We start from the raw sequence: 25,385 nt of genomic DNA, 5'->3' as shown, positions 1-25,385 counted from the left end.
AGTTTGGGAATTGGGTGGGAGCTAGGAGTCAGAGGGAGCAGGTGAATGTGTGGCAATGTAGCAAGGAGGCTGGCAGAGACACAGAGGGGCAGAGGTACAGGAGAAAGAGGTAGTGAGAGATACAGAGGAGGTGGTGGAAAGAAGAAGGTTGTCCGATGTGCAATGGATGTGTTAGAAGGGAAGGTCGAGGCGGTGGAGGCTAGCAGGTGAAGGGACAAGGAAGGAATAACAACCAAGTTGGAGGAGGGCAAAAGGGTGATAAGAAGAAGCTGGTGGAGATCACTAAGCCAGAGGAGGCGAACAGGAGCCGCAGGAGAGTAATGGCTCGATGATCCCCAACGCGCTGGCGAGAAGGAGACCCGTCTCTGCTGGCAAGGGAGCTGAGATGGGGAGAAGACACATGGAGTGGGTAGGGGGAAGGAGCACAGTGTCGTATAGTCAGCATGGAGAGAAAGGCTGCCCAGATCAGAAGGGGGAAGGAAACAGAAGACAAGGAAGGTGGAACAGTTAAGAAGGACGACAAGATGCACAAGGCAAATGGTAGGGGTCTGTCAACGGGGATCAGACCCAAGTGCTGGGAGAGACAAAGGCATGGTCTGCGACCAGCACCATCAAAGCTACATTTGTGGATTCCTGGGTTCATTGAGTTGTTGGCAAAGATTTGTCAAAATCTAACAGTGAAAGTGCATACGATTCTGGGCACCAACGTTGGTGGCGGCTTCATATCCCAAGGAGAAGGACATCTTGACTAGTGCATCAAAAGACCAGACATGTACCTGCAGAAACAAAAGATAAGTGTGGAGTGTTGAAAGCACTCCCTTGACAGCCAGATCGTGGAGCCAAAGAGAGCGATAAAGGGCTGATGGTCTATGGCCCTCCTGAAAGCCTTTAAATTACCCAATACATTGATCCAGTCTTTCTGAATTCCTTAGCATTTTCTGTTGATTAATGAAGACTTTTGAAGCTTGAGACCTTGGTTGTGAGTTGTCTGTTGATCTCCCGTGAAATCCTCAATCCCCTGAAAGCTCAAAAAATCACTGAAGTAATCAATGCCCAGTGAAAACCTTCACGTCTCACTGATCATGAGTAATAATGTTGTTAGAAGGGATTTTCAGAACCAGGCCTGGGGGAGGGTTCTGAGGGACCAATCTAGGTAATAGGCAAGGGCCTGTCACACTTAGTCAAACAAAACTATCTCAAGGTAGCGTAGGCTGAGCAGCAAGGCAGTATTAGGAGATCAGGGACTGGTGTTCAAGTGCAGATAACAACACTTAAAGACAGCCAAGCTATAGAACTCCAAACAGATGGGTACAAATATACTATTTATTAGGCCTTAACACAGTAACACCCACTTAACACCCCCTCTATCCTCATTCTCCTTGACCTTTCCTCTGCCTTCGACACAGTTAACCACAACATCCTGATCGCACGCTCTGTGACACCCTGGGAATCACAGGTCAGGCTCTGCCGTGGTTAACCTCCTTCCTCTCCGACAAGCCCATCCCAGGTGGAACTCGAGCCTTTCACTCGACTATCACTCTCTCAACCTGTGGCGTTCCCCAGGGATCAAACCTATCCCCCAATTTTTCAACGTCTATTTGGCTTCCCTGGCACATGTGATTGCCACTTTCTCCTCTAACTTCCAGTGCTACGCGGATGTGTCAGGGCTGGCTGGAGTAGGTGGTATGGTAGCAGGAAAGGGCCTGTACATAGAATAGGAAGCAGTTTCCTTAAGTATAAACATTGTGCGTTGCCTAAGTCAAGATGGAGAGAAGGAAACCTTATCTGATTGGTTTAAGGAACAATGATATGTTTGCTTTGTCTGATTGGTGGAAGGATAATGGGTTGGATTCTTGAGAGGTGAGCAAGATTCTGACCTGCCTTTCATCCATAGTAATTCAGTGGCTGATTGCACATTTATTAAGCTCCTTAAGTGAGGCCTTTCAGAGTTCAGAAAATCCACTAAAGAAGTAAGAAAACCGATTGCAGTGCCTGAGAGAACTTGAAGAAATCAGGTGGGATTGTTCCTTTAAAAGTTTATAGACTTTCACAGAGAATTTTCAATACTTAAGGAATTTAATCAACTTGAAGCTATTTTATGATTATACAGTGAGTGAACTCTTAACCCTGTTTAAAGCAATAAGAAAAGAAGATATAAGACTGTGCGCGATAAGTTTGTAATGTTGTTTTCTGCGTGATAAACTTTCAAACGGCATTAGCGCGTGCGCGAGTCTTCGCATTTTCAGCAGTGTCACGTATGAATCGCGCGTGTGCGGTGAGCGATAGTGCGCAAGTCCAAATGAACTGTGCACGAGATAATTTTTAGCGCGAGTACAAGTTTTCACGTCTTTAGCAGCGTCGCGTATAAATCGCGCGTGTGTGCGCTGAGCGGTAGTACGTGTGTCCTACTGAATTGTGCACAAGATCTTTTTTCAAAGAAGAGTGCGGGTGCGATCAAAACTAAGAACGTGTGGGGGGCGTGGCTTGGAGCCGACGCGATGCAGTCGCTCCTCTAAAGCCGCCCATGGACTGTCCGCTGCTATAGCCAAAATGGTGCAGTTCCTGTGGCCTACACAATCCATCGACGCCAGCTATGTGGATCGGAACCGATGGGGCACTAGCAGCTCAGAGATGAAAGCCGGGAGAGGGAGCACTATGTCCGTACTCGTCGCTTGAATCCCGGTCTCCCCCTCTGGCGCTCGGAGAATCCAAGATGGCGGGCGCACGTATGATGGCGTGCGCAGTCAGGAGTTGGAGGCGATCCTCCCTGTAGCACTGGAGCCAGAGGGGACGGACGAGCATCCGGATATCCAGACAAGCAGGACTGTTTCCATCGGCCGGTGAGGGCGGCCCGGGCCCCCCCCCACATGCACTGGCCCCGTTTTGTGCACCCTCTCCCTCTTCCCCCTGGGGCGCCCTGGCCCACGCCGCCTTACAGCTACACATCCAACGGATGGAGATCTACGCGGGCTGCGTTAGTAGCCCACCTGGGTGCCCAGTGGGGCCTACCTTCCGCCCTATGGACATATGAGATTTAAGGTAGGCCTAGCCCGTATGCTCTTCTCCCTGAGCCCTTCCTGGGGCGCCCCGGCCCTGCTGTCCACGGATAAGGCCTACATCCCGCACGGGCAGCGCTTCTTAGCCTCTGGGGGCCCGTGAGCAGCTCCCATAGCAACTCTTCTTCACCGCTACATCGCTCCCGGCGGCCATTGTCCCGCCGCTGACAACCAGCGCGATGACCAAGCAATAAAAGACCACCAAGTCTTCGGACATAGCAACTCTGCTGACCGCTTCCGACAAAGCTAAAAAACAAGATTCCTACCCCTCTATCTCACGGGAATCCCTAGATAACAAGGGACCTTTGGCGACCAAAGAAGATATATGTGAATTCATGGCGGATATCAAATCAGAATTCTGCTGTTGTATGGCGGAACTCACAACTAAACTGGAAAGCACAGATAAAAAAGTCTCGGCGGTTGAACAAAGAGTGGGAGTTGTTGAGGATCATATCCAAGATCATGCCTCCGCGCTAACTGAGGTCCAACGCTCAATCAGACTATTGCAGAACAAGTACGGCATCCTGGAATACAAGCAAGAGGACCTTGAAAATAGGGCCCGGCGCAACAACCTCCGTATTCGGGGGTTCCCACTTCGATCCCAGACAAGGGGTTGGCTGAATATGTGGGCCTCTTTTTCCAATCTCTCCTCCCTGACCTCGAAGATTCACAGCTTCTCCTAGATCGCACCTACAGGCTGAACCCCCGACGCGGAGTGGAATCGGATGGCCCCCCCGACGTCATCACTAGGGTGCACTTCTTTACCACGAAGGAAGCCATCTCGGCAATAAGCCACTCCAAAGACGAAATTACATTCCAAGGGACCTCCCTTCAGATCTTTTAGGACCTTTCTCCTCTTACTCTTCAAAAGAGGCGAGGCCTTCGCCCTCTAACCACCCTTCTTCAGGCTCAAAAAATCCGCTACAGATGGCTCTTTCCCACAGCTTTGCAATTTTCCAACAAGGGCTCACTCAGGAAAATTAGCCACCTGGAAGATGCTACCGACATCCTGCGCCCAGATGCTTCCAAACCCTCGTCTTTTCTGCCCTCCGAAGCAACGGCTGACTCAAACCTGGTGACCTCCCCTAATCCCACACAAGATTCTTGGTCGAAGGTTCCCAGATTCCGGAAGAGTAAATAGCCGGATTCGACCCCATGATGGAGCTTCCACCTCGATCCCGGCTGGCAGCCCGGCACCATGATCCGATCAGCACCCTCAGGAACACAGATAAGCTTCATCCTTAAAGCAGCGGGCATTATTCCACGGTCCATGCCCGGTTCCAAGGCACAGTCCATCTATGAGTCCTTGGAACAAACCACTAAGATTACCTGTAAGGTTAGCCATGTTGGCTACACACTGTTCTATGGCCCCGTTGGCCAAGGGAGGCATTAGACCTGCAAAAGGTCAGCCACCCTCAGTTAAAACTCGGCCCTCCCGTTGGCGGCCCGAGAAAAAACCCACAGGCAGGTTGGGGAATGGCCACGCACTCCGCGACATGATGGCTGATCCCTCTACATCTCCCCCTCTCCCCAGGACTCGTCAACCTCCCCGGAACTGGCCCCAGAACATCGACCACTAAGATACGTCTCCCTGAATGTCAAAGGACTAAATTCACCCGCCAAACGCAAGTCCATCCTACAGAAGCTTCAGAACGACGGTGCAGCAGTGGCTATGCTACAAGAAACCAATCTGCTGCCGGCGGACCATAGCCGCCTACGCTCCCGAAACTTTCCGAAGCAACTTTTCGCATCTGGGAACTCCAAGAGGGGTGGCACAGCTATCCTATTTGGGAGGGGACTGAACCCTCAAATTCTAGACTCTATAAGCTGCCTGGAGGGGCGGTACATGGTGGTGAAATGCCTACTACTAGGACAACTCTATTCTATAATTTCCGTATACGCACCCAACTCAGGCCAGGCGCTGTTCTATGAATCCCTGAGTACAACTCTCTCCCCGTTTCTGGAAGGCCAGATAGTGTTTGGAGGGGACTTCAATGGGGTCCCGGACCCCACGAAAGACAAGTCACACCCACCCAGTGCCGGAGACCTGGCTCTCCTACAACTATTTAGAACTTTGGGGGTGGTGGATTCATGGAGAGTACTCCACCCATCCGAAAGAGACTTTTCCTTTTATTCTTATGTCCACAGAACCTTCTCCAGGATAGATCTTCTTCTAGTGTCTCCACAAATCTTCACGTTCACCAACAATGTGACAATTGGCTCCAGAATCTGGTCTGATCACGCTCCGGTGACCCTGGAAATCCGAGTGCAGGAACCAGCTAACCCCCAACAGCGCAGATGGACTCTATATGATCCGATTCTCAATGAGATGCCACTCAGAGACGCAATCGCAACCACGATCACCAACTTCTTTAAGGAGAACCCCAGTGAGGACACCTCTACCGCCAATACTTGGGACACAATGAAGGCAGTAGTGCGGGGTGAACTGATTGTGCAAGGAGCGGCCTATCATAGACACAAACGTCAAACTCTCCAGGGCCTTGAGGAAGACCTTAGAAATGCAGAAAGGACCCATAAGGAGAAAGGCTGGACCCCTAAAACTCAGCGGGCCATCCGGATAGCACAAAAAGAGATCGAGGCCCACTATGCCGAACACACCGCCCACCAAATGGCAAAAGCAAAACAGTTTTACTATGCTAAAAACAACAAAGCAAATAAGCTACTAGTGGCCAAACTTGCCAAGGCGAAGAGGAACAATACAATTGTGGGCCTGCGGGACCAACGAGGCAAGGTCCATTACGCTGACCAGGACAAACTGCAGCTCGCTGCGACCCACCTGACTCAGGTGATGACCGCTCCAGTTCGGGACATGGAGGAACAGAAGGAATACTTACGGGGTGCAGCACTTCCCCGGCTAAAAAGAACAGCCCGTGACTCTCTGGAGGCGCCGATTACTGACGAAGAAGTGGACGAGGCAATAAAAGCCCTTAATTTTTTTAAAAATGTTTTTATTGGCATTTATAAATATACATACACAAGAAAAAGAAAGTTGTTGAGCAACTCCTCTGGGTTGTATCATCTGATGCATATGTTGTGTGCCAATTAGTCTTATAAAAATGTAACAACAACAAAACAAACAAAATAACAACATCGACTGTCCCACCGTGTACTAGGGCCTTGTATTCCTCGTTTCTAGGTTAGGGGCATGGGTCCGGAGCCAGCTCACTGCATTTGCCCACTCAGGGCGGCGACAAAGTTGAGTACATAGGTTTGATGGGCTGTTCTCTGCTGCCTGTTGTCTTCTGGGGTTCGGGGGGTGACAGGCTTAGGGAGGTTTATAGGTCGTTGAAAAGATCATGTTTCTCAGGAGGGCCCTCCATTCCTCTAGCGTGTTGCTCACGTCGTCGCCTCCCCGTCTGTTCCCCTCCTCCCAGGCTCTAGTTTCAGCCGTGGTCCACCTCTCCATCTCTTTGATCCAGGGCTCATACCTGGGGCCTGCTGGGGATTTCCAGGCCATGGCAATTGTCCTCTTGATTAACACGCAGGCCATATCCATAAGCTTCGCCAGGTGCTTGATTTTAGTTAGTCTTGGGTAAGTGCCCAGTAGGCACTCCTTGGGTGTCCACTCGTATGTCTCTAGGCCAGCGTTCCTGCAGGTTTGTTCGGCGGCCTGCCAGAGTTTCTGAGATTTGGGGCAGGTCCAGAACATGTGGATCATGTCTGACAGGTCTGAGGAGCACCAGGGACATTTTGGGTCGGCTGTGTTGTTGAACGTGGATATCCTGTGTGGGGTCATATATGTTCTGTAGAATATGTTCAGTTGGATCAGTCTAAACCTGGCATTCCTAGATACCTCCTTTGGGTATATCAGGGCTCTCGACCACTCGCTCTCTGTGATTTCCGTCCCCAGGTCTGTCTCCCATTTTTCTTTCAGCCTTGCACTCTTTGGATTGGATCTGTTGTTTATTTGGGTGTACAACCTAGATGTCGGTCTCCATCCGTCGCTGAGTTCGTATATTTCCCTCAGGAGGGGATGTGTCTCTGGCTCCTCGGGCCATTCGGCCCAGTTCTTTTTGGCTGCATGTTTCACTCTTTGGTACCAGAGGAATTGGCCTGGTGGGAGTCCATCCCTTTCTTGGAGTGAGTCAAAGTCCCTGAAGAGTCCCTCGTAGAACATGTCCCCCCCATGTGTAAAGGCCGTAACTCTCCCATCTCCTCATCGTTGCTAGATCGCTGGGGGTTTTGCAGATGTCCGCCAGCATGGGAATGTCGGGTGTGTATGAGTGTTGTAGTCCGACTATGGATCTCACCCTGCTCCATACCTGTCTCCCCACCTCCAGTATCATGGGTGGGTTGGGCGGCCCTGCTCGAGTGTTCCAAATTAACTCTTTGGGGTGTAGCGGTGAGGAGGATTGGGATAGCAGATTCAGCTCCGCTGTAGGTTCATCTGATAGCCATTTTGCTAGGTGTGTCGATTGAGCACCTTTGGAAATCGGGGAGTTGGATACTGAGGACGTTTAGCGTGAGTCTGTGCCTAGCACGTCCCCAAAGAAAGTCTCTAATCAGGGATTCTAGCTTCTTGAAAAAGGATGGGGGGATGTAGCATATCACGTTGGTGAAGTAGTAGAGGAACCTGGGGAGAATTATCATTTTGGATATTGCAGCTCTGCCCATCATGGAGAGCGGGAGCTTCGACCAGAATTGTATGGATCTACGCACTCCGCTCATTGCAGCCTCCGTGTTGGAATTGTGGGTGGATATTGGCGTGTGTGTGATGTCCAGGCCTAGGTATCGAAAGGTGTCCACCTGCCAACGGATCCCGATCTCTGGAAGCTCCTCCGCAGGTTTACCCTTTAGCCTTGCAAGTGGGAACGAGCATGACTTCTGTCTACTGAATCTTAATCCCGAATATTTCACGAAGTTATCCAAGAAATCCAGTAGCAATAAAAGCCCTTAAATCCCGAGCCCCTGACCCTGATGGGTATACAACCAGGTTTTACAAGATTTTCAAAACCCAACTATTAGCACCTTTGGTACAGTTGTTTAACTCGTTCCGGACCACGGGCACTGTAACCCCGTCCATGCAGGAGTCAATTACGGTCTTATTACCTAAACCTGGAGGCGATCCGAAGAACCCTGCATCATATAGACCCATTGCCCTGCTCAACATAGATGCTAATATTTACTCTAAAATCCTGGCATCACGTCTGTCTCAGTTCTTGCCGGAGATAATCAGTGCGAATCAGAGTGGCTTCCTCAGACACCGCTCCACGACCGACAACATTCGAAGAGCCTTGGATCTGGTGGAACTTGCCTCCCGGGATTCCCGGGAATTGGTGCTTCTGGCCCTGGACGCAACCAAGGCGTTCGACAAGGTGGATTGGACTTTCATGAGGCTCACCCTTGAGGCTTTTGGATTTGGCCCGGAGTTCTGCACTATGACGCTGGCAAATTACAAAGCTCCCAAAACCCTTCTCAGAGTTAATGGCACCCTCTCCTCCCCCATCAACCTAACTTGCAGAACCCGACAGGGATGCCGCTGTCGCCACTTCTCTTCGCTCTAATTATGGAACCGTTTGCCCAGCGGATCAGGTTGAACCCTGCAGTTGAAGGCTTTCAATCAGGCCCGGCACACCACAAGCTGGCCCTCTATGCAGACGATGCCCTCCTGACTATCACGAAACCCCGCTCCTCCCTCCCTCAAGCCCTGGCTGAGATAACAAGCTATGGCAGGGTCACAGGCTTCACGGTCAACTACTGGAAATCAGTCGCCATGGGAGTGGGTTTGACCCGAGAAGACCGAGAGGCCCTAGTTCCGCTGTGCCCAATACAATGGAAGACCAAAGGAATTAGCTACAGATCCCGGCCAACCCAAGAGAGACCTATCGGGCTAATTTTCCCCCATTATTTACAAACTTGGAGGCAGATTTGAGACGCTGGGCGGCACAAGAGATATCGCTGATGGGCCGTATTACAGCCTGTAAAATGAACTTACTACCGAGATTTCAGTATGCGTGCTCCACACTCCCGGTGCCGGTTCCGGCGCCAGCCCTTCAACGCCTACAGAAGAAAATGCTGCAGTTCATTTGGAGGGAGAAAAAGCCCAGGATCCCTAAATCCACGATGCTGGCCAACGCGAAACTGGGTGGCCTCGGGGTCCCTGACCTGCAGAAATACCAAATGGCGGCTCAACTGTCCTGTATCCAATCATGGCAAGTCCTCACCAACCGCCCTAGATGGGTGGACCTCGAACAAGCGCAGTTACCCCTCCCGCTACGCTTTCTCCCACATGTCCCCCCTCCGGAACGGCGACAGTGGCGGAATCTTCTGGCATCTACCAAACACACCATTTCGCTATGGGACAAGACGTTGAAACAGAAGAGGATCCCGGCGGGGCTCAGCCCCCTCTCCCCACTGTTTATGTACCTGACCTCCTCTCCTGGTCTGTCTCCCTGGAATTTTAAGGCCTGGATTGCAGGAGGCCTAGAGACCCTGGGTCAACTTTTTGAAGGGGGCCAACCCTGCACCTTTGAGCGATGCAAAGAACTCTTTAGGATCCTGGAACAAGATAGATTCACATATACCCAGCTACGCCACTGGTGCACCCACTGTCAGGTACTGTCAGGTTGGAGTGACATATTCTTTACATACAGTATCATATACTCATTTACATTGGGTCAGGGGAGACACATATTTAGTATAGAAAGGTTTTAGGAAGTTATTATGGGTTTTATTTTTAAACAGCCAATTTTGCCCTTAACCTTCATTGCAGTCTATGGAAATTGCCCCAAGCCAAGATGGAGGTTCTCAGTCTAAATTCTAATTGGCTGGAGATTGTTTATAGGGAGGACAATGAACATTCTAAACTGCCTTTCATCGTCCTTGCCCAGCTGAGAGGTCGTGTGCCTTGTAGCTCCTGCATAACTTTGTCAAGGGTGACAAGTTTCTAGCAGTTGAGCGGAAAATCTGAAAGTATAACAGGAGTTGTGTTTGGAGTTTGGTGGAGACACAGGACAGGAGTCAGAAACTTCCAATTTTCTGAGAAAATAAGTTTTCAAGTCTCAATCACAACAAGTGACTTTCCAGTTTTGTTGAACTTGTAAAAAGGTTATATTTATTTAAGGGATTGAAATCGCAAATCTGTATCTAAAAAGATTGAAACGCGTACGTTTGTTTTTATCGCTACGTGTCAATTCAAACTAGCGCGTGAGTTTTTTCCCGTTACTTTGAGCCCGCGCGTGTGTCTCTGCGCGTGAGAGCGAAGCGCGAGCGTGAACTTTGGACTCGCGTTTTCTGTCTGTTTACGCGAGGGTTTTTTCTGCGTGATAAAATAAAGCGCATGTGCTTTTTCCCGCAATTTGGTTTTTTGCGCGTGTGCGTATTTATTCGTGAGTTGGACTTTAGCGCGTGTAATTTTTATCGCGTCTTGGACTTTAGCGCGAGTGCGTTTTACCCCGAATTGGATTGTCAGCGCGTGTGCGTATTTCCCGCGACTTGGAGAAAAGCGCGTGTAATTTTTTATCGCGTCTTGGACTTTAGCGCGAGTGCGTTTTACCCGCGAATTGGATTGTCAGCGCGTGTGCATATTTCCGGCGACTTGGAGAAAAGCGCGTGTGATTTTTTCCCGCGGTTTTGGATTTTAGCGCGTGTGCTGGCTTTCCACGTGAAGATTCCATCGCAAGTTAAATTCGTTCCTGAGTAAAAGACACTCTACAAAGAAATTATTAAAAACAAATACAAGAACTTAAAAGAACTTCCTTAAACTTATTTGAAGACCTTGTTCAAGAATCTTAGGGTTGAGCAGACCAACTACAAAGTTAAATTACATTCATGGACCTACTGAGAAGGCTGAATGATCTATAAGATTCTGGTCCACAAGTAAGGAAGTCTTGTCTGCTTATCACTTCTCTGGGCATTCTGAAGAGAAGTACCAGGTATGGTTTTTTAAACTATTTTGGTAAAGGATATAGAGTTTAAGGTTAGTATAGTAAACCATGAGTAATGAGGTGTATTGCATGTTTATGTTTTAACTACAGGTGAAGAACCAGCGAGTTGATAGCTTCCAGCCTGGTGTTTGTTTCTTTGTCCCTTCCCCCTTTCCCCTGAAAGTGAGGTAAACTGAGCAGTTATATATATGTCAGCTCAGAGTGCCACATTTTGGGTGGATTGTCGGGGGTTCAGCAGCTTCTGCAGACACCAGGTTCTCAGCATGACACCCACCCACAGACTCGCCAGGCGGCTACTAGTCCCCCCACAGCCATCGAATTGACCCTTAATGAGCTCCCGCCCCCGAGGAAGAATCTCCACTCTATACAAGCGCCTCCAAACGGATTTCCTAACCTCCAAGACCCGGTATATGGCCCTATGGGAGGCGGACCATCACACCTCCTCATCATGCATCACAAATAGAGAGTGCGCCTACAAGATCCTCCTCCGGTGGTACTACCCTCCCCTAAAACTTCACCACATGAACTCCACACTCAACCCTCAATGCTGGAGGCAATGCGGCCAAATAGGCTCCTTCTTCCACATGTGGTGGTCCTGCCCCAAGGCTCAAGCCTTTTGGAAACAATGCCTACCGACGATAGCGGACATCACTCAGGTGCGACTGCCCTTGGCCCCCGAACCTATCCTCCTTGGAGCACCGATCCCCGGGATCTACCCAAGGTCTGGTCCCAAGGCCAAACTATTATCGCAATGCCTACTTGCCGGCAGGAACGTGATAGCCCGCACCTGGAAAACAACGGAAGGCCCTCTCATGCCTGTCTGGTGGATGAAAGTCTGGGACATCCTGATCGCCGAGAAGGTGACGGCTGCCGGGGCAGGCACTTTACATCGCTTTCGCAACATCTGGGGTCCGGTATTGGATTTTGACCAAAGGTTCCCGGCCCTGACTTTCAAGCCCCAACTGGCCAGGAGAACTATTCAGGATGGAGATCCCCTGCGGGGACGTGAAGACGGAACTTGAGACCGAAGGGTGGGGTGGGAGGAGCGTCAAATGGTATTACTGTATGCTACATGTCGCAAGTGATTAAGCTTTGTATTGCCATAACCTGCCTGTTTAAAATAAACACGTTTATAAAAAAAACTAAGAACTTGTTTGTACGTGAATTTTAAGCGCGAGTCGAGTAAAGAACTAGCGCAAGGTGTTTTCTGAGTTTTGAAATGCGAGTTGTTTAACCCTTTAAGTGCCAAGGACGAGGTATCTCATCCTTGGAGGTGCATGCACAGTGCCAAGGATGAGATAGCTCGTCCTTTTTGGCAACTTGTTTTATGTGATCCATGGAAAGCAGGGATCACACAAAACAGTAATCCAACCCCCGGGCTATGTGTGGGGGAGGTCCCCCCTCTCTGCCAGGGGGCTGGATTACTTTCAGTTTCACGTAAGCGTGCGTATAGCACGTCGGCGTGAAATTGAAAGTAATTTTCACCCCATCAGCCATTTCGGGCTGCTGCGGTGAAAAAAGAAGGTGAGTGTTCACCTTTCTCCGTCTCGATCTCCGGCTGTATTTCAAGCCGGAGATCGAGGCGGGTATCGTTGGAAAGGGGAGATCCTCCCCTTTCCAACGATACCCCTTGTGTGGCATTGCAGCCCGCGGATCGGGCCCGCGGATCGGGCGCAGGGCGCGTGATCCGTGGGCAGCAATGTCACCGGATCAATACAGAACAGTTTGTGACGCGGGGAGAGGGGGGGCTGCTTACTAGGTAAGCAGCTCCCTTGCCCCCGTGGCCCCAATGCATGGGGCTACAGCACCAGAGACCCCTGGGGGCAGATGATCACTGCCCCCAGGGGTGAAAAGGGGTTTTGGGTGCTGATTACAGTAAGCAGCCCTCGCCCCCTCGGCCCCCAAAGCATGGGGGCACATATGTGTACAACCCTGGGGGCAGATGGCTGATTATCTGCCCCCAGGGAAGAAGGCAAAATAAAAAACGAAAAGCACAAAAACAAAAAGGGAATTTTGGGTGGGAGTGGGGGGCCCCTAGCCACCAGGGATATATTTTACAGAAAAGGGGGGTGGCCCTCTCCCCCTCACCCCAATGGGAAATGGGGGAACCCCTTGTAGCCCTCCCTAGGGGCAGATATCTGCTCCTGCGAAGGGGCATCTGACCCCAGGGAGGGCTGCATGAGATGGCCCCCTCTTATCTGCCCCCGGGGAGGGCTGAATGAGATGCCCCCCCCTGCATTTGGTGTGGGGGGGTAGAGGGTCCCCCCATTACATTAGAAAATTACCTGGCGTTTAGGGGGCCCCTCAGCCCGCCCTAAAGTGTAGTGTACCATTTTTCATTTTTTTCTTTGTTTACGAAACTTGCCTTGGCGCAGAGGGGCACATTGGTGTGCCAATCTGGTGCCGGGGTGCCCAAACCTTACTGCCCCACCCACTGGAGGGCCTGTTCCACGATTTGTGGGGGCCCTCTCCCCCACTCGAAATGGAGGGGGGTTGTACCTCACGCAGCCGTTTGTAGGAGGCCCAGGGAGGCCGGCATGAGGTGCCCCCGCCACCCATTTGGGGTGAGGGGGAGAGGGCCACCACAAATGGTGGGACAGGCCCCCCAGTGGGTGGGGCAGTAAGGTTTGGACACCCCGGGGCCAGATTGGCACACCAATGTGCCGCTCTGCACCAAGGCAAGTTTTGTAAACAAAGAAAAAAAATTGAAAATGGTGGAACGCATTTTAGGGGGGGCTGTGGGGCACCCCAAAGGGACGGGGAATTTTCTAATGGGACGGGGTGGTGACCCTGTCTCCCCCACCCGCAATGGAGTGGGTGCCATGTCATGCAGCCCCCCCTGGGACCAGATATCTGCTCCTGGGAGGAGTTCAGGACAGCCCCCCCACTTATCTGCCCCCGGGGAGGGCTATTTGAGATGCGCCACTCCTCCAATTGGGGTGGGGGTGGAGAGGTGCACCCCCCTTCACAATAGAAAACAGACTTGGAGTTACTTGTGTTTTAGGCTTTCCCCTTGGCGCCCAGGTAGGTGCACCCACTCATGTGAGGTACCATTTTCATCGGGACACCTGTGGGCACGCAGGAAGTTATAACATTTTTGTGTTTGTGTGGTTTTCAGAACGTTTGGACCCATTTGCTGGGGCCCTTTGTCACACAACCCTTTCATTTCCCAAATGTGACCTACATTTAGTCGCTGCTTTAGGCACCATACACTTTTGTAACCTGCACAAGTCACCTACCCTTGAAAAGGTCTGCCTATGCTCTTTCAAAAATGTATGCTTGCCGTTCCTCACCAAATTGGTTTTCCTGATTTACACATGCTAAGTGCATCTGTTCAGGCCGTGAGCGTAAAACTCCTGTGTGCCATGGCTCAGTGTTTGGCTTGTGGTATTGCTTGTTTTGTAAAACACTACCAAAAATGTGTGCTTTCCTAACTGCAAGAGTCGGGGGAATGTAGCGGAGCATTGCTTTTCTCAAAATTCATAGAAGCCATTGCCGTACCAAGCCAACCATGTCCAACACATACCTTTTTTTCGGTCATTTTCCCGCTTTTCCCCCGATCTATGGTATTTTCCCTGACCTAGTGTTTGCCCGACCTACGCAAATTACCCCTTCCTAAACTTGGAATTTTGTCTACTTTTCAGAAATATATGCCTTTCTGTCCTCCAATTCGGCTTTCCTACCCTTTTCTCCCTTTCCGTCCATGCATGTCCAATTGGCAAAAATGGCCAAAATCGCCTACCTCTCACAAAACATTTGATAACCACCTCAAAATAATTTCTTTCCGTTTCCACTCAACCTGTTCTTGAAAGCCAGGAAATTGGGGAATTCAGCACAGCAAACCATTTGTTCCTAGCTCGTACAAGGAAAAAAACCACAGGCTTCTTTGTACATCATTTTATTGGCATTTTTTGAAAAAAACCAAAGTTTTTGCCCTTTTTACTTATTTTCTCTCACCCCCCTACATCAACCTAGGATTCCTGGGTGGCGTTACGACCGCCTACATGTGGGGAAAAAAAAGGAGCCAAATTTGGCCGAGATATCTCATGTAACAAAAAAGTTACAAGGCTCTGAATGGCCACATACCGAAATCACCAAAAAAGGCTCTGGCACTGGGGGGAAATGCCCATGGCACTTAAAGGGTTAAGAAGTGCGTGCGCTTGTTTATTTTTCTCGTCGAATATGTGCATGTGAATTATAAACCAATGCGCGGGAGGAGCTGCATTCAAGAAAGTTAAAGAATATTCATATTTACGTAACTTTTACACTAAAAGGAGATTCTATACTACAAGAAAAACTGCATTCATTTAAGCATCTAGGTTCAGACTTTACAGATCTTAATGTAATGAAGCAAAAGTGAAGAATATCCAAGACTGTTAATCACTTGCAAGAGTCATTTACTTTAGAGTTCTAAAGAGACTATTAATGGCATTGTGGCAAGTTTCATTAAGAAAACCATAACAGTTTTTCAGGGTTTTCAATATGAATAAATAACCTCCATGTCATAACAGAGGTTAAAGAGGTAAAGAGGTCAGTATATGTTGAAAAATATTTTAAGAAAAGAAAATTACATTATGCATAAGTAATCAAGCGTATTTGTTTTATCACAGATACCAGAGCCTACCAGAAGGTTGCAGGGCAGGAGTATCTCGTTTGTTGTTTTCTCCACTTCCCCTTTCCCTTTCTTGGGGTTCCCAGTTCAGCTTTTATTTTAGGGTTGAGAGGTGAACTCCTGGTGAGGATCTGTGGGGCCAGCATCAGCTCCTGCGGAATTCCGATAAGCCGGACACTGACAGGATGACCCGCAACTATCTTTCAGGCTACCCTCAGCCGCCTCCTTCTCCTCCGCCTCCTTCTCCTCCTCCTCCTCCTCCTCCTCCTCCCCCTCCTTCTCCTCCATTAATATCCAACTGTCTGTCCGCTATAAAGTCATGGTGTGCTGCAAACAACCTCTGCCTCAACGCCACAAAGACTGAGATTGTTCGCATTGGGGGCCTGCTCCCGCTTTCCCACTTTCACTCTGGCTCGCCCCCCTTGGCCCTGCACCCACACCCACCTGCGAGACAAGAACCTTGGGGTCATCTTTGACTCCACTCTCTCCTTCTCCTCTCGCATTTCAGACATCTTTAAAAAGTCTATCAGCTCCACCTCCTCAGAGGTGCTCTACCTTTTCTCACTTTCCCCAGAGGCTCACTGTCTCCAGGGCCCTGGTTCTCTCCAGGCTGGACTATTGCAACAGCCTCTTCCTCAACCTCCCTTCTTCTGCCCTGTGCCCTCTGCACCTCATCCAGAATAGAACCGCAAGACTTATCCTTGGCCTCAAGCCCAGGGACTGCATCTCTCTGGTGCTGAAATTGCTCAACTTGCTCCTCGTGGCTGCTAGGATCGAGGTCAAGACCCTTTGCATAGTCCACAAAGCTTTCTGGAGCCGGGGCCTGCACTATCTACAATGCCCTCTTCCTAAATACTCTCCTTCTAGAGCCCTCCGCTCGGCCTCCTCCAACTCTTTGCGTGTGAGCTGTTTTTCCAAGCAGAGATGTGGGGGTAGATCTCTATCCTCTGCAGGTCCCTCCCTCTGGGACAGCCTCCCTGCCTCTCTCTGCCTTGAGCCGGAGCTCCTTAAGTTTCGGATACTCCTCAAGACCTTCCCCTTCTCTTCCTCCTTTCCCTCTCCCTTGCTAACCACCTGTCTCTTTCTCTCCAGCTTCACTCCTCCATCTCTCCCCTAACTCTTTTCAGCTTTGCTGACTGGTCATCTGGCTCATCTCCAGAGCCTTGCAGGCCCCAGGCTCCCCCGCCAGTCTTTGCACTTGCCCATGGGCCTCTGCACTATGCTCAGCACTAATGCACTTTCAGCATTCGTTCCATGAGAGGGGTAACCTCTACTGTACTTTCAGCATACGTTCCATTAGAGAGGGAACCGCTTTGCACTTAATCCAGGGCCATGCTGGACTGGGGGCACTTGTTCCCCTTACCCCCTTCTCTTGCACTTCCATCTGTACACTTGCATGACCTGAAGTCTAGTAAGTTCTGTCTGTCCCCCCCCTTTGTCTCTCCTCCCTTATCTGGTTGTGCCTGTTACACCTCATGCACTTGCACTAGGAGAAATGCCGTCAGGCCTAGTACGCTAGTTACTTTTTTGTTAGATCATTCTGAAACTTCAAGGCCTAAGAAGGACTACTGTTCTCCCTTGCTCCCTTGTCACCTTGAAGCACTTTGACGCACTACACTTGGGTATAAGCGCTGTACAAATAAACATTATTCCAATTTCCTGTCGCCCATTACTGAGTAAGGGTAATGTTGCATTGTATTCGTCAAGATAACACCTTTCATTCGCTCTGGTTTTAATTAAATGTAGTTTAAAGCTGTGCCGACTTGAAAAGCACCTTTCATTTAGTTTGGCATTCAATAAATGCTATTTTGCATTTCTTCTGTGGACCATTACCATTTCCGTGGTCCCTTGGAGCGCTTCTCCCGACACTTACTGGGTCTCTGCAGCTCCATTCGGCGCCTTCTCCCCAAGTGGGAAAGCCAACCTGCCTGTTCACTGGGTGCTCCGCTCCGAAGTTCCTGCTGTATGCCTCCCCTCACAAGGGTTCCCAGTCCTTAACAGTCACCTCAGCAAGACTCTCGGGATCTCTGTCGACGTGTCGGCCTCTCGCTCCTCAGAATGGCAACTTCTTGTTTGTTTTTTTGCATATCTCATGTGCTTCAGATTTCCGCCTTTTATACTTTTTTCTACCACTAACAGGCTGCAGGTGAAACGAAGTATACTCAATTGCCTGACGCTGATTAAGCTTATTAGTTTGACATGCCTGATCTTTATTACTACATGCCTCCAGACCACTCTTTTTCGTCCCAGTACCAGAGTGGTGTTTGTGATAGGAACTCTGAACTACTTCTAGTTGTTTCTTCTCCTTCTAAGTACTTGGGGGAAAAATAAAGGGTTGGATGCTAGGAGTTTGGCAATAGCCCATAAAGGCTAAGGGAGATGAGGGTAGGTCAATATCAGGAGAGGGGGTATCCCATGTTTCGCCTTTGGGGCACCATTGCTCCAATCCCCACGCACCCTCCACTCAGGTGATCCTCCCTCGCTTTTCCACTCCCAGGAATGTGGTCTAAAAGTGATGGCCCTTCCCTGGCCACCTGAACAAAAGATATGAGAGTACCTTCAGGTTTCTCAAACCAGGGAAAGACAGAAGCTACCTAACCCGTACCCTGAGGGTGGCTATCTGCGGGAGGACCACGTTGGAGAGGACACGCTCCAGGGAGACGAAAGAGACTAAGTCAAGAAACCCTTCAGGTATACCTTGCTTTGACAACCATGTACTTTTGCAACATTCAGACATGGCCTATTGTAATATAGATACTGATTTCCCAGGTTTTTCTAACCCAAAGCCTCATCTCCCCCTGACACCCTTTTTGAGCACTAAAACGAGGAAGAGGGATGGAGTAATGAGGATGACTGGAAACAGTAAACCCACACTGTGTTCTAGTCATTGGAGTCAATGTAGACTGCAGAGAAAGACCGGGACATTTTCAAAGCAACACAGTTGAACCGAATTAGGGAGAACGAGAGACCCAGAAACTGGAGAGGCACCTGACTTGTGCTGATGCTGTGGAGGACGCCAAACGCGAGCAGGCTGCAGAGCACAGTGCAGAGGCCAACGTGCATAGTGTGCAGAGGAGCCAGACCGGGAGAAGTTTGCCGCTTTTCGACTACGAACAGCAGGACTGCCAAAGTCAGAGGAAGGACAAGTGGGAAGCGAACAGCTTGTTGAAGGAACAAAGCCTAAGGAAAGGCAAAGTGAATCTTACTGATACGAACATTGCTAAAGGAACAAGCCTAAGTGAAGGCAGTGCAAGTATTACTAATACGAACATAGTTGAAGGAACAAACCTAAGTAAAGGCATAGTGAATATTACTTATACGAACATTGCTAAAGGAACACGCCTAAGTGAAGGCTGTGCAAGCATTACTAATACAAACATTGTTGAGAGAAAGAGCCCAAGTAAAGGCAGTGCAAGCATTTCTGACACAAACCCTTTGAAAGAACTTGAGCGAAGACAGTGAAATCATTAAAAGTACTAACAGTGTTAAAGGCAAAAGCCTGGAGAAAGGTCATGGAAGTAAGGAAGGGTCGCTGACCCGATATTTGAACATTGTTGTAAGCTGCTTACAACTAAGAACGGAGAAGCCCTGGCAGGTTAGTGAACCAGGCAATCGGTGAGTCACACCCAAGCAAAAAAGTGACGACCCCCTGGCAGGCGAGGAAACCAGGGGTAACAAGGGTAAAGGATAAAAACGGAATGTCCATCCCCTTTTTCAGAAACAAGGAAACATACCCTGGCAGGAGAGTATACCAGAGAAAGGAAGAAGGATTGAGAGAACTCAGGGGTCACCACCCTTATATGTGAAAATGTGTATCAGATAAAGGAAGTCTCATGTCCCTTTGAGCGATTGAAGGGATTGAGCAAGCTCAGGGGTCAAAACCCTTAAATGTGAAAGTGTATAACAGACAAGGGAAGACTTGTGCTCCTTTATAGAACTCCAGAGATAAAACCAAAGAAACTAAGCAGAAAGGGAAGAGCCTTATACCTTTAAGGAACCAAAGTCTCAAGAGAAGAAACAAAATAGTGGAACAGTGGCAGGGAAGAAAAGCTGGGGTAGAAAGATAAGTGGAGAAAGCTAAAGCTTGGGAGTAGCAACACGGGGGCAGGAGCCATACCCCTTGAGAGAGGAACAACAAGAAAGAGGAAAGTGAACAGCTCAAAGAACCGTGATTCAGTGATGATTAAAGGGGTTCAAGGGTGGAGTTGTACCCAACCCCTTCCGCCTCGTTAAAACCGTGAAATGACAATGTGGATAAGAAGGAACACTCCAGGAGAGAGTCATCTCCTTTGGAAACATTGGAAGATTATTGGCTGCATCAGAAGCACCGGACTGGTGAGAGAAACCAGGAGAAACCTTTAGTGGAAGGGAGCACCCCCGTTTCCTGGGGGAACAGTATTTCCTTTTTTCTTTTCTGCACCTTAGAACTTTATGTTTGGAACACTAAGAACAAGCTATATACGTGTATAGCTCAAGGAAAACCCCATTTGCACCTTGTATTCGGTTTAGCGTGTGAGGGTCAGTTTAGAGATTTTGACAAAGGACGGAGGACACTTTCTTTGTTAAACATCTTGATACAGAAATTAATTCGCTTTGTTGAGGCTGGGAAACCCCTCAGAGACATAGGGACAGGTAGGATTTCCCCAACCCCTCTTATTATTGTGACAATAGAAGCATTATTTCAAACACAAAATGTAATTGTGTGACCGACTGTTACTACTGACCCCTGACCCCTCACTCTGCGGTGCTGTTCCGAAACCCGGTGGTGGCCCTCTGTCTGTTGTGCCCATGCTCGCCTCCATTTTTTTTAAACACCCCCCCCTTCCTCGTTTTCAACGCTCATTTTAAACACCGTTGATTCCTGAAATCATGGCGTCAGTAAATCAATTACACCCCCCTTATGTTTGACAATGTCTCACCTTCTAAGAGATAACCGGACATCTCTCTGCACTGCGCTATTATTTTAACAACACAAAAGTCACTGTTTCCACAAGCATTTTCTGACTAGTGTGCAAGTATGCAATGCATTATTACCACACGAGTTTGGGAAGTAGAAAAAAAAGAAAAAGATGTATTGGTGTTATAGCCTGTAGAGTATACATGGGATGAGGGGCTTTGGCAAGCTAATGGCCTCTTACCAGTGAGCTGTGACTTCACAGAGAGGGCGCTTGGGGGCATTAGCGCTCCCCATTTTGCACTTTTGTCTGTGCCAGCCCAATAACAAAAGATAAGGCATCAAAGAAACAGCCATTCCCTGGGTGCTGTGAAGTCCAGCCATGGCTTTGGCCTGCAGTATACATAAATAACCCCTTTGTTAGGATTTCATGTTTTACACCTCAAAATAACACCCCTTTCTGCGTTTTTGTGGACGAGGATGCGTACCGCAAATCAGTTCAAGTGCCACCTCCGGGTTCCGAAATCTCACACATCACTTGCTCCTGACCTGCAGAGCCCTTCTTAGCCTTCAAACCTCACTAAACAATATCAGCAGTGCATGTCCAAACCCTCCGGGCACACTGTGGTAAACAGACCCTTTCCAAACCCTCAAACCTCATATGTATGGTCAAAATCTGAACCTTCACTCATGGGTTTCAGTGCCTTTCTAGACCTCAAACGGGACTGAAGCAGATCGGCAGCGTCTGGCCACACCTTCAATACTTACTGTGGTGAAACCCACCCCCCATCCAATCTTGCCAACCTCACTCATAGCCCTCAACAATGCCCCACCATAATGTCAAAACTCACACATTGCAATAAGCAGTGTCCGTGTAGACCTGACCCAACATGATCATCAGCAGCCTGTCCAAACAGGACTTCAAACCTTACTCATCATGTACTATGGTTCATCTCTTACACCGCCATCTTTTCTGGGACAAGAAGCACCAATGAAAGTACACATCAGAAGATCAAGAGTTACTCAGAGGGGGGAATGAAAGATCGCTCCGTTACAAGGCGACTACTGCATAGGCCACGCCTGAATACTGTACGCACCCACAATGCAATACCTCATTTTAAGGTCTTCATACTTTATGCGACAAAACCAATAAAGTTATATTTGGTTAAAAAAAATAGATACTTTAACATCATGAGGTTAATGGACAGACAGATGTGAGCCACCACTGCCTGATGAAATGCAACATCCCACAACCGCATGCTACACACACACTTGATAAGTGCCCACCTGTCCATTCTTGTTCCTCATAGCCGCCTTCTCCACCGCACGGTTGTGGAATGCCTCTTTTATGACTTTTTCATCACCCTACAACAAAAAATAAAAGATTGTAATATCGTGATTCCCCTAACTCCAACTCTAGCAAGGAAGGAAGATTAGGCTTTGCGTTCACCAGTAGAGCAGAGTGTGAGCAGCCTGATACTGACCAGGGGGCGGGCGACTAGAGACCGCTCTGTGACATCACAAAGCTGCCTGTCATGCCCAGGCAAATCCCTGGCTTCTGCCATCATGAAGAGCTGGTACAAAAGAAATACTGAGGTCAACAAAGCCCCAGTCCTGCTGCAAGGGCTGCACAAAGCACAAAGGTCCACCAGCCCCACAGCTTCCTCTTTATGCCACGTGGGATGGATGTGGGGAGCTTTTATAACTGGCAGACGCCCCCTTCTGCTACCTGTCCTCTATGTCCTACGGGGGGTAGGCATAGAAAGAGGACATTACACTGCCATTTATAAAAAGGGCGCCAGGGCAATAGTGCAGCTGCAGGCTCAAGGACAGAGCATCTATGGTCATAGTGGAGGCCAGACCTGTTAGTAGCTGCCAGGCTAGCACACCGCCATACCGCCATCTGTACATGCCAGTATTGAGATTAAACCCCCTCTACCAATAGCAAGTCTATACAGCAGGGTTAAAGGGTGCTATCATGTATGTACAGGGCTCAGAAAGATAGTGTGTGTTCTGGGGGGGAAGTAGCGCTCACTGAGTTGCCGCTAACCCCGTCACTGTCACACCTCACTTGACCACATCAAGAAGAATGCGTTTACGTTCTCTCCACGCGACAAACCTTATAGATTATGAGTTAGAACGCTTGCTGGTACACCACACAGTCACAACACCTTACAACCATCCACACAGAGTTCATAACTTACTGGTGATCCAGACAACAGCTAACCACCTGGGTGATTTGGGTGCACTAGGAGTTGGCATTTCAATGAATGTATTGATGTAAGCTACTCTACGCTGTGCATACACATGAGGGAAGTGATATAGAGCAAATGGCATGAGACCAGACACAGTGGGGACTGGGATTTGTGGTTTCAGTTCACATTGCAATGCCAGTGCCTTCAACACTTTCTGAACCATTTACAGTGTGAGGTCTAAAATCAGAGAGTCCCCTTCTGTCACTGCTAGATCAACGACCCATATGGCACCCCTGCACTCAGATACCCGGGGCAACGGCCGGTGCCACACGTTCTTACCGCAAGGATGTCGGCCAGCTTTCGGTGCAGCTTCTTGTTGTCCTGTCGCAGCGATAAGATGGCGTCCTTGTTCTTCTTGATGGTCCATTGGGAGCTCTCGTAAAAGGCCTTGCGGTCTCCCTCTACAAACAAAAAGCACTGATTGGTTAATAAGCAAGGCGTAATGTCAATGTTAATGTTAAAGGATATTTGTACCGCGCACTATCACCACCGGAGTGGTCCCCTTGCGGCTCTGAAAGAAAGGGAAAGGTGGGGTGAGTTAGTGGGGTTAAGCTGGAAAAGTGCAAGAGAGTAGTGATGTGCTGTTGGCACCCTGAGCACGGTGGGTCCGTTGACTGGGCTTGTGGTGTTTTACGATCGGTAGTCCTCGTGTGCTGTTGTGGGAGTCTATGTGTGGTTTGTTTTGTTGTTGCAGTGTAGTGACGTTTGTGTGGGTTGTTGTGTTGAAGGCTTGTGGTTGTGTTTGGTTAGAGTTTGAGAGGTGTATGAAGGGGTGAAATTGTTGGTGTATTGGTTAATTGCCGTTGCTGTCTGGAACTGAGATGCTAAATTTCTGCATTCTCTCCACGAGGGGTGCGGGAGCGTCTCTGCCTCTTTGTCCTGATCCGGTCCGCCCGTTACTCACAGTCAGTTCCACACATGGCATTCACTCACATTCATAACTCTATCCAAGTTCGGCCTTGGCCACCTACTTGACACCTGTCTGTATGCAGGGCAGGGAGGTGTTTGTGTGTCTCTTCAAGTCTGGCCCAGAGAGCATTACAAATCTAGTCGGTGCGCTGTCTCAACTAGCCAAGCCTACTCCATCCATATGTGGCGGGTGGTTGGCGTTCATTATCCTATTCAGTGGTTTGTGCATGCTGTTGCACCTAGCCCGTTCGAAAAGTGACACATGCTGATACTTGCAATTAAGTCCAGGTCCGGCACCAGCCTTCATTCACAGCTCCATACGGTCAATGCCCATGACTTTGTTTAAGAGTGGCAAGTGCCAACATTCATACAACTTTATACAGGTGTGCTGCCTGGTAGCAATTATGGGGCGGGTGAGGTTGTTGGCTGGAGTTGGCTAGGGATGCCGATTTCTGTCCTCATGGGTGTAGCTTGTTTCCTAGTGGGGAGGGGGCAAGGGTGTTGGTCTCCCCACAACTTTCGGGGCACACCATTGTATCCCTCTCATTCGGCATGGGTCCCTTTCCTTTAGCGGTCCTGCCCCTCCCACCCCACATTTTCAGCGATGTTCCTCCACTGTTAATGAGTCCGGGTTGGTGGCCCGATCCCCCAGTGCACATGCACGGAATCTGAACTGATCCCAGTAAAGGACAACATCCCTTGGTGGCAGACTGCGAAGGATCCTTCAGGAAGAGTCACATTTCAGTTGATCTCCGATATCACGCCCCCACCCACCCTCTGTTTTTAATAAAAGGGTTCTATGTTGTTTCACCCCCAGTTCTTTTTAGAATCGTTTTTTGCGGAAACTTTTTTTTGAGAAAAACTCATCAAAAACATGTTTTTTATATATTTGCCCCCCCCAGATACCTCTCGCCAATTATATAGTCCCTAATCCCCCGACTCTTTACTGCCCCCAATATTTTTCGACTATTATTTTCATTGAAATCTTTTCAGCAAAAAACTCATCGAAAAATATACTGGCGTTGAAACAACTCTACACCATTTAAAACAAAACTTGTATGAGGAGAAAGCGAATGCATTCCAGCGCTCCAAAAAAGACCTATGCCACCCGTGACATCAAAACGGTAACATGACATTTTCATTTGCAAAACATTAACATACAACATTGTCTGAAAACCCCCAGAATTTACAAACAATGCAATAGGAGGTCAAATGAACACCCCAATCCCATCATGACTCACAGGATCATTTGCCCAATCCCACTGACTGCAGAAATCAAGCCGCATGACCCCATATTTACCACAGGACCGCTGGCGCTAGCCAGATGTCCTATCCCATATTCCCTCCCAAATGACAGACACAACCCGACCGTCAAACAAGACCACAGGCCTCACCTCACAATACCAGGCATTAACCAATCATTCAGGGAAGGCAACATGGCCATTCTCAGAAGCCCCACAAATCTATAGGCCTTAGTCTATAATCCACAGAAACACAGGAAGGGCTCAACACCACGTGCGGTATTCCACTGAGCCCATGAGAGCCCACATGAGAGCAATCACATTGAGGCTTCGGAGAGAGCCCATTGATAACAAAGTCATGTGTTGGAACCAGTGCTCCAGAGAAGATTTTGAGGTGGGAGTATTTTACTCCCTGTTTTTAAACTTTGAGAGTAAATGTGATTTTAAGAGAGTAAAAATGACTTTTCTCCTTTACAAGAGAGTAAAATGTATGAGACATCCAGCCGACGCT

General features: G+C 49.0%; 1 protein-coding gene across 2 annotated transcripts in view; it reads right to left on the bottom strand.

The window, feature by feature from the left end:
- ODAD3 (outer dynein arm docking complex subunit 3) overlaps positions 1 to 25,385 on the bottom strand; it is a 125,962-nt gene that overhangs the window by 82,716 nt on the left and 17,861 nt on the right. For both annotated transcript variants that reach the window (XM_069604228.1, XM_069604229.1), the window contains exons 2-3: positions 23,004 to 23,125; positions 21,757 to 21,834 (exon numbers count right to left, since the gene is read on the bottom strand). In XM_069604228.1, coding sequence (XP_069460329.1) covers positions 21,757 to 21,834; positions 23,004 to 23,125 — 200 coding nt within the window. The remainder of the gene's footprint in view (positions 1 to 21,756; positions 21,835 to 23,003; positions 23,126 to 25,385) is intronic.

Source organism: Ambystoma mexicanum, chromosome 3q (genome assembly GCF_040938575.1).
Source record: "Ambystoma mexicanum isolate Mex_15411 chromosome 3q, UKY_AmexF1_1, whole genome shotgun sequence".
NCBI lineage: Eukaryota > Metazoa > Chordata > Amphibia > Caudata > Ambystomatidae > Ambystoma > Ambystoma mexicanum.
The sequence above is the reverse complement of the archived record's forward strand: the minus strand, read 5'-3'. Positions and strand labels throughout refer to the sequence as shown.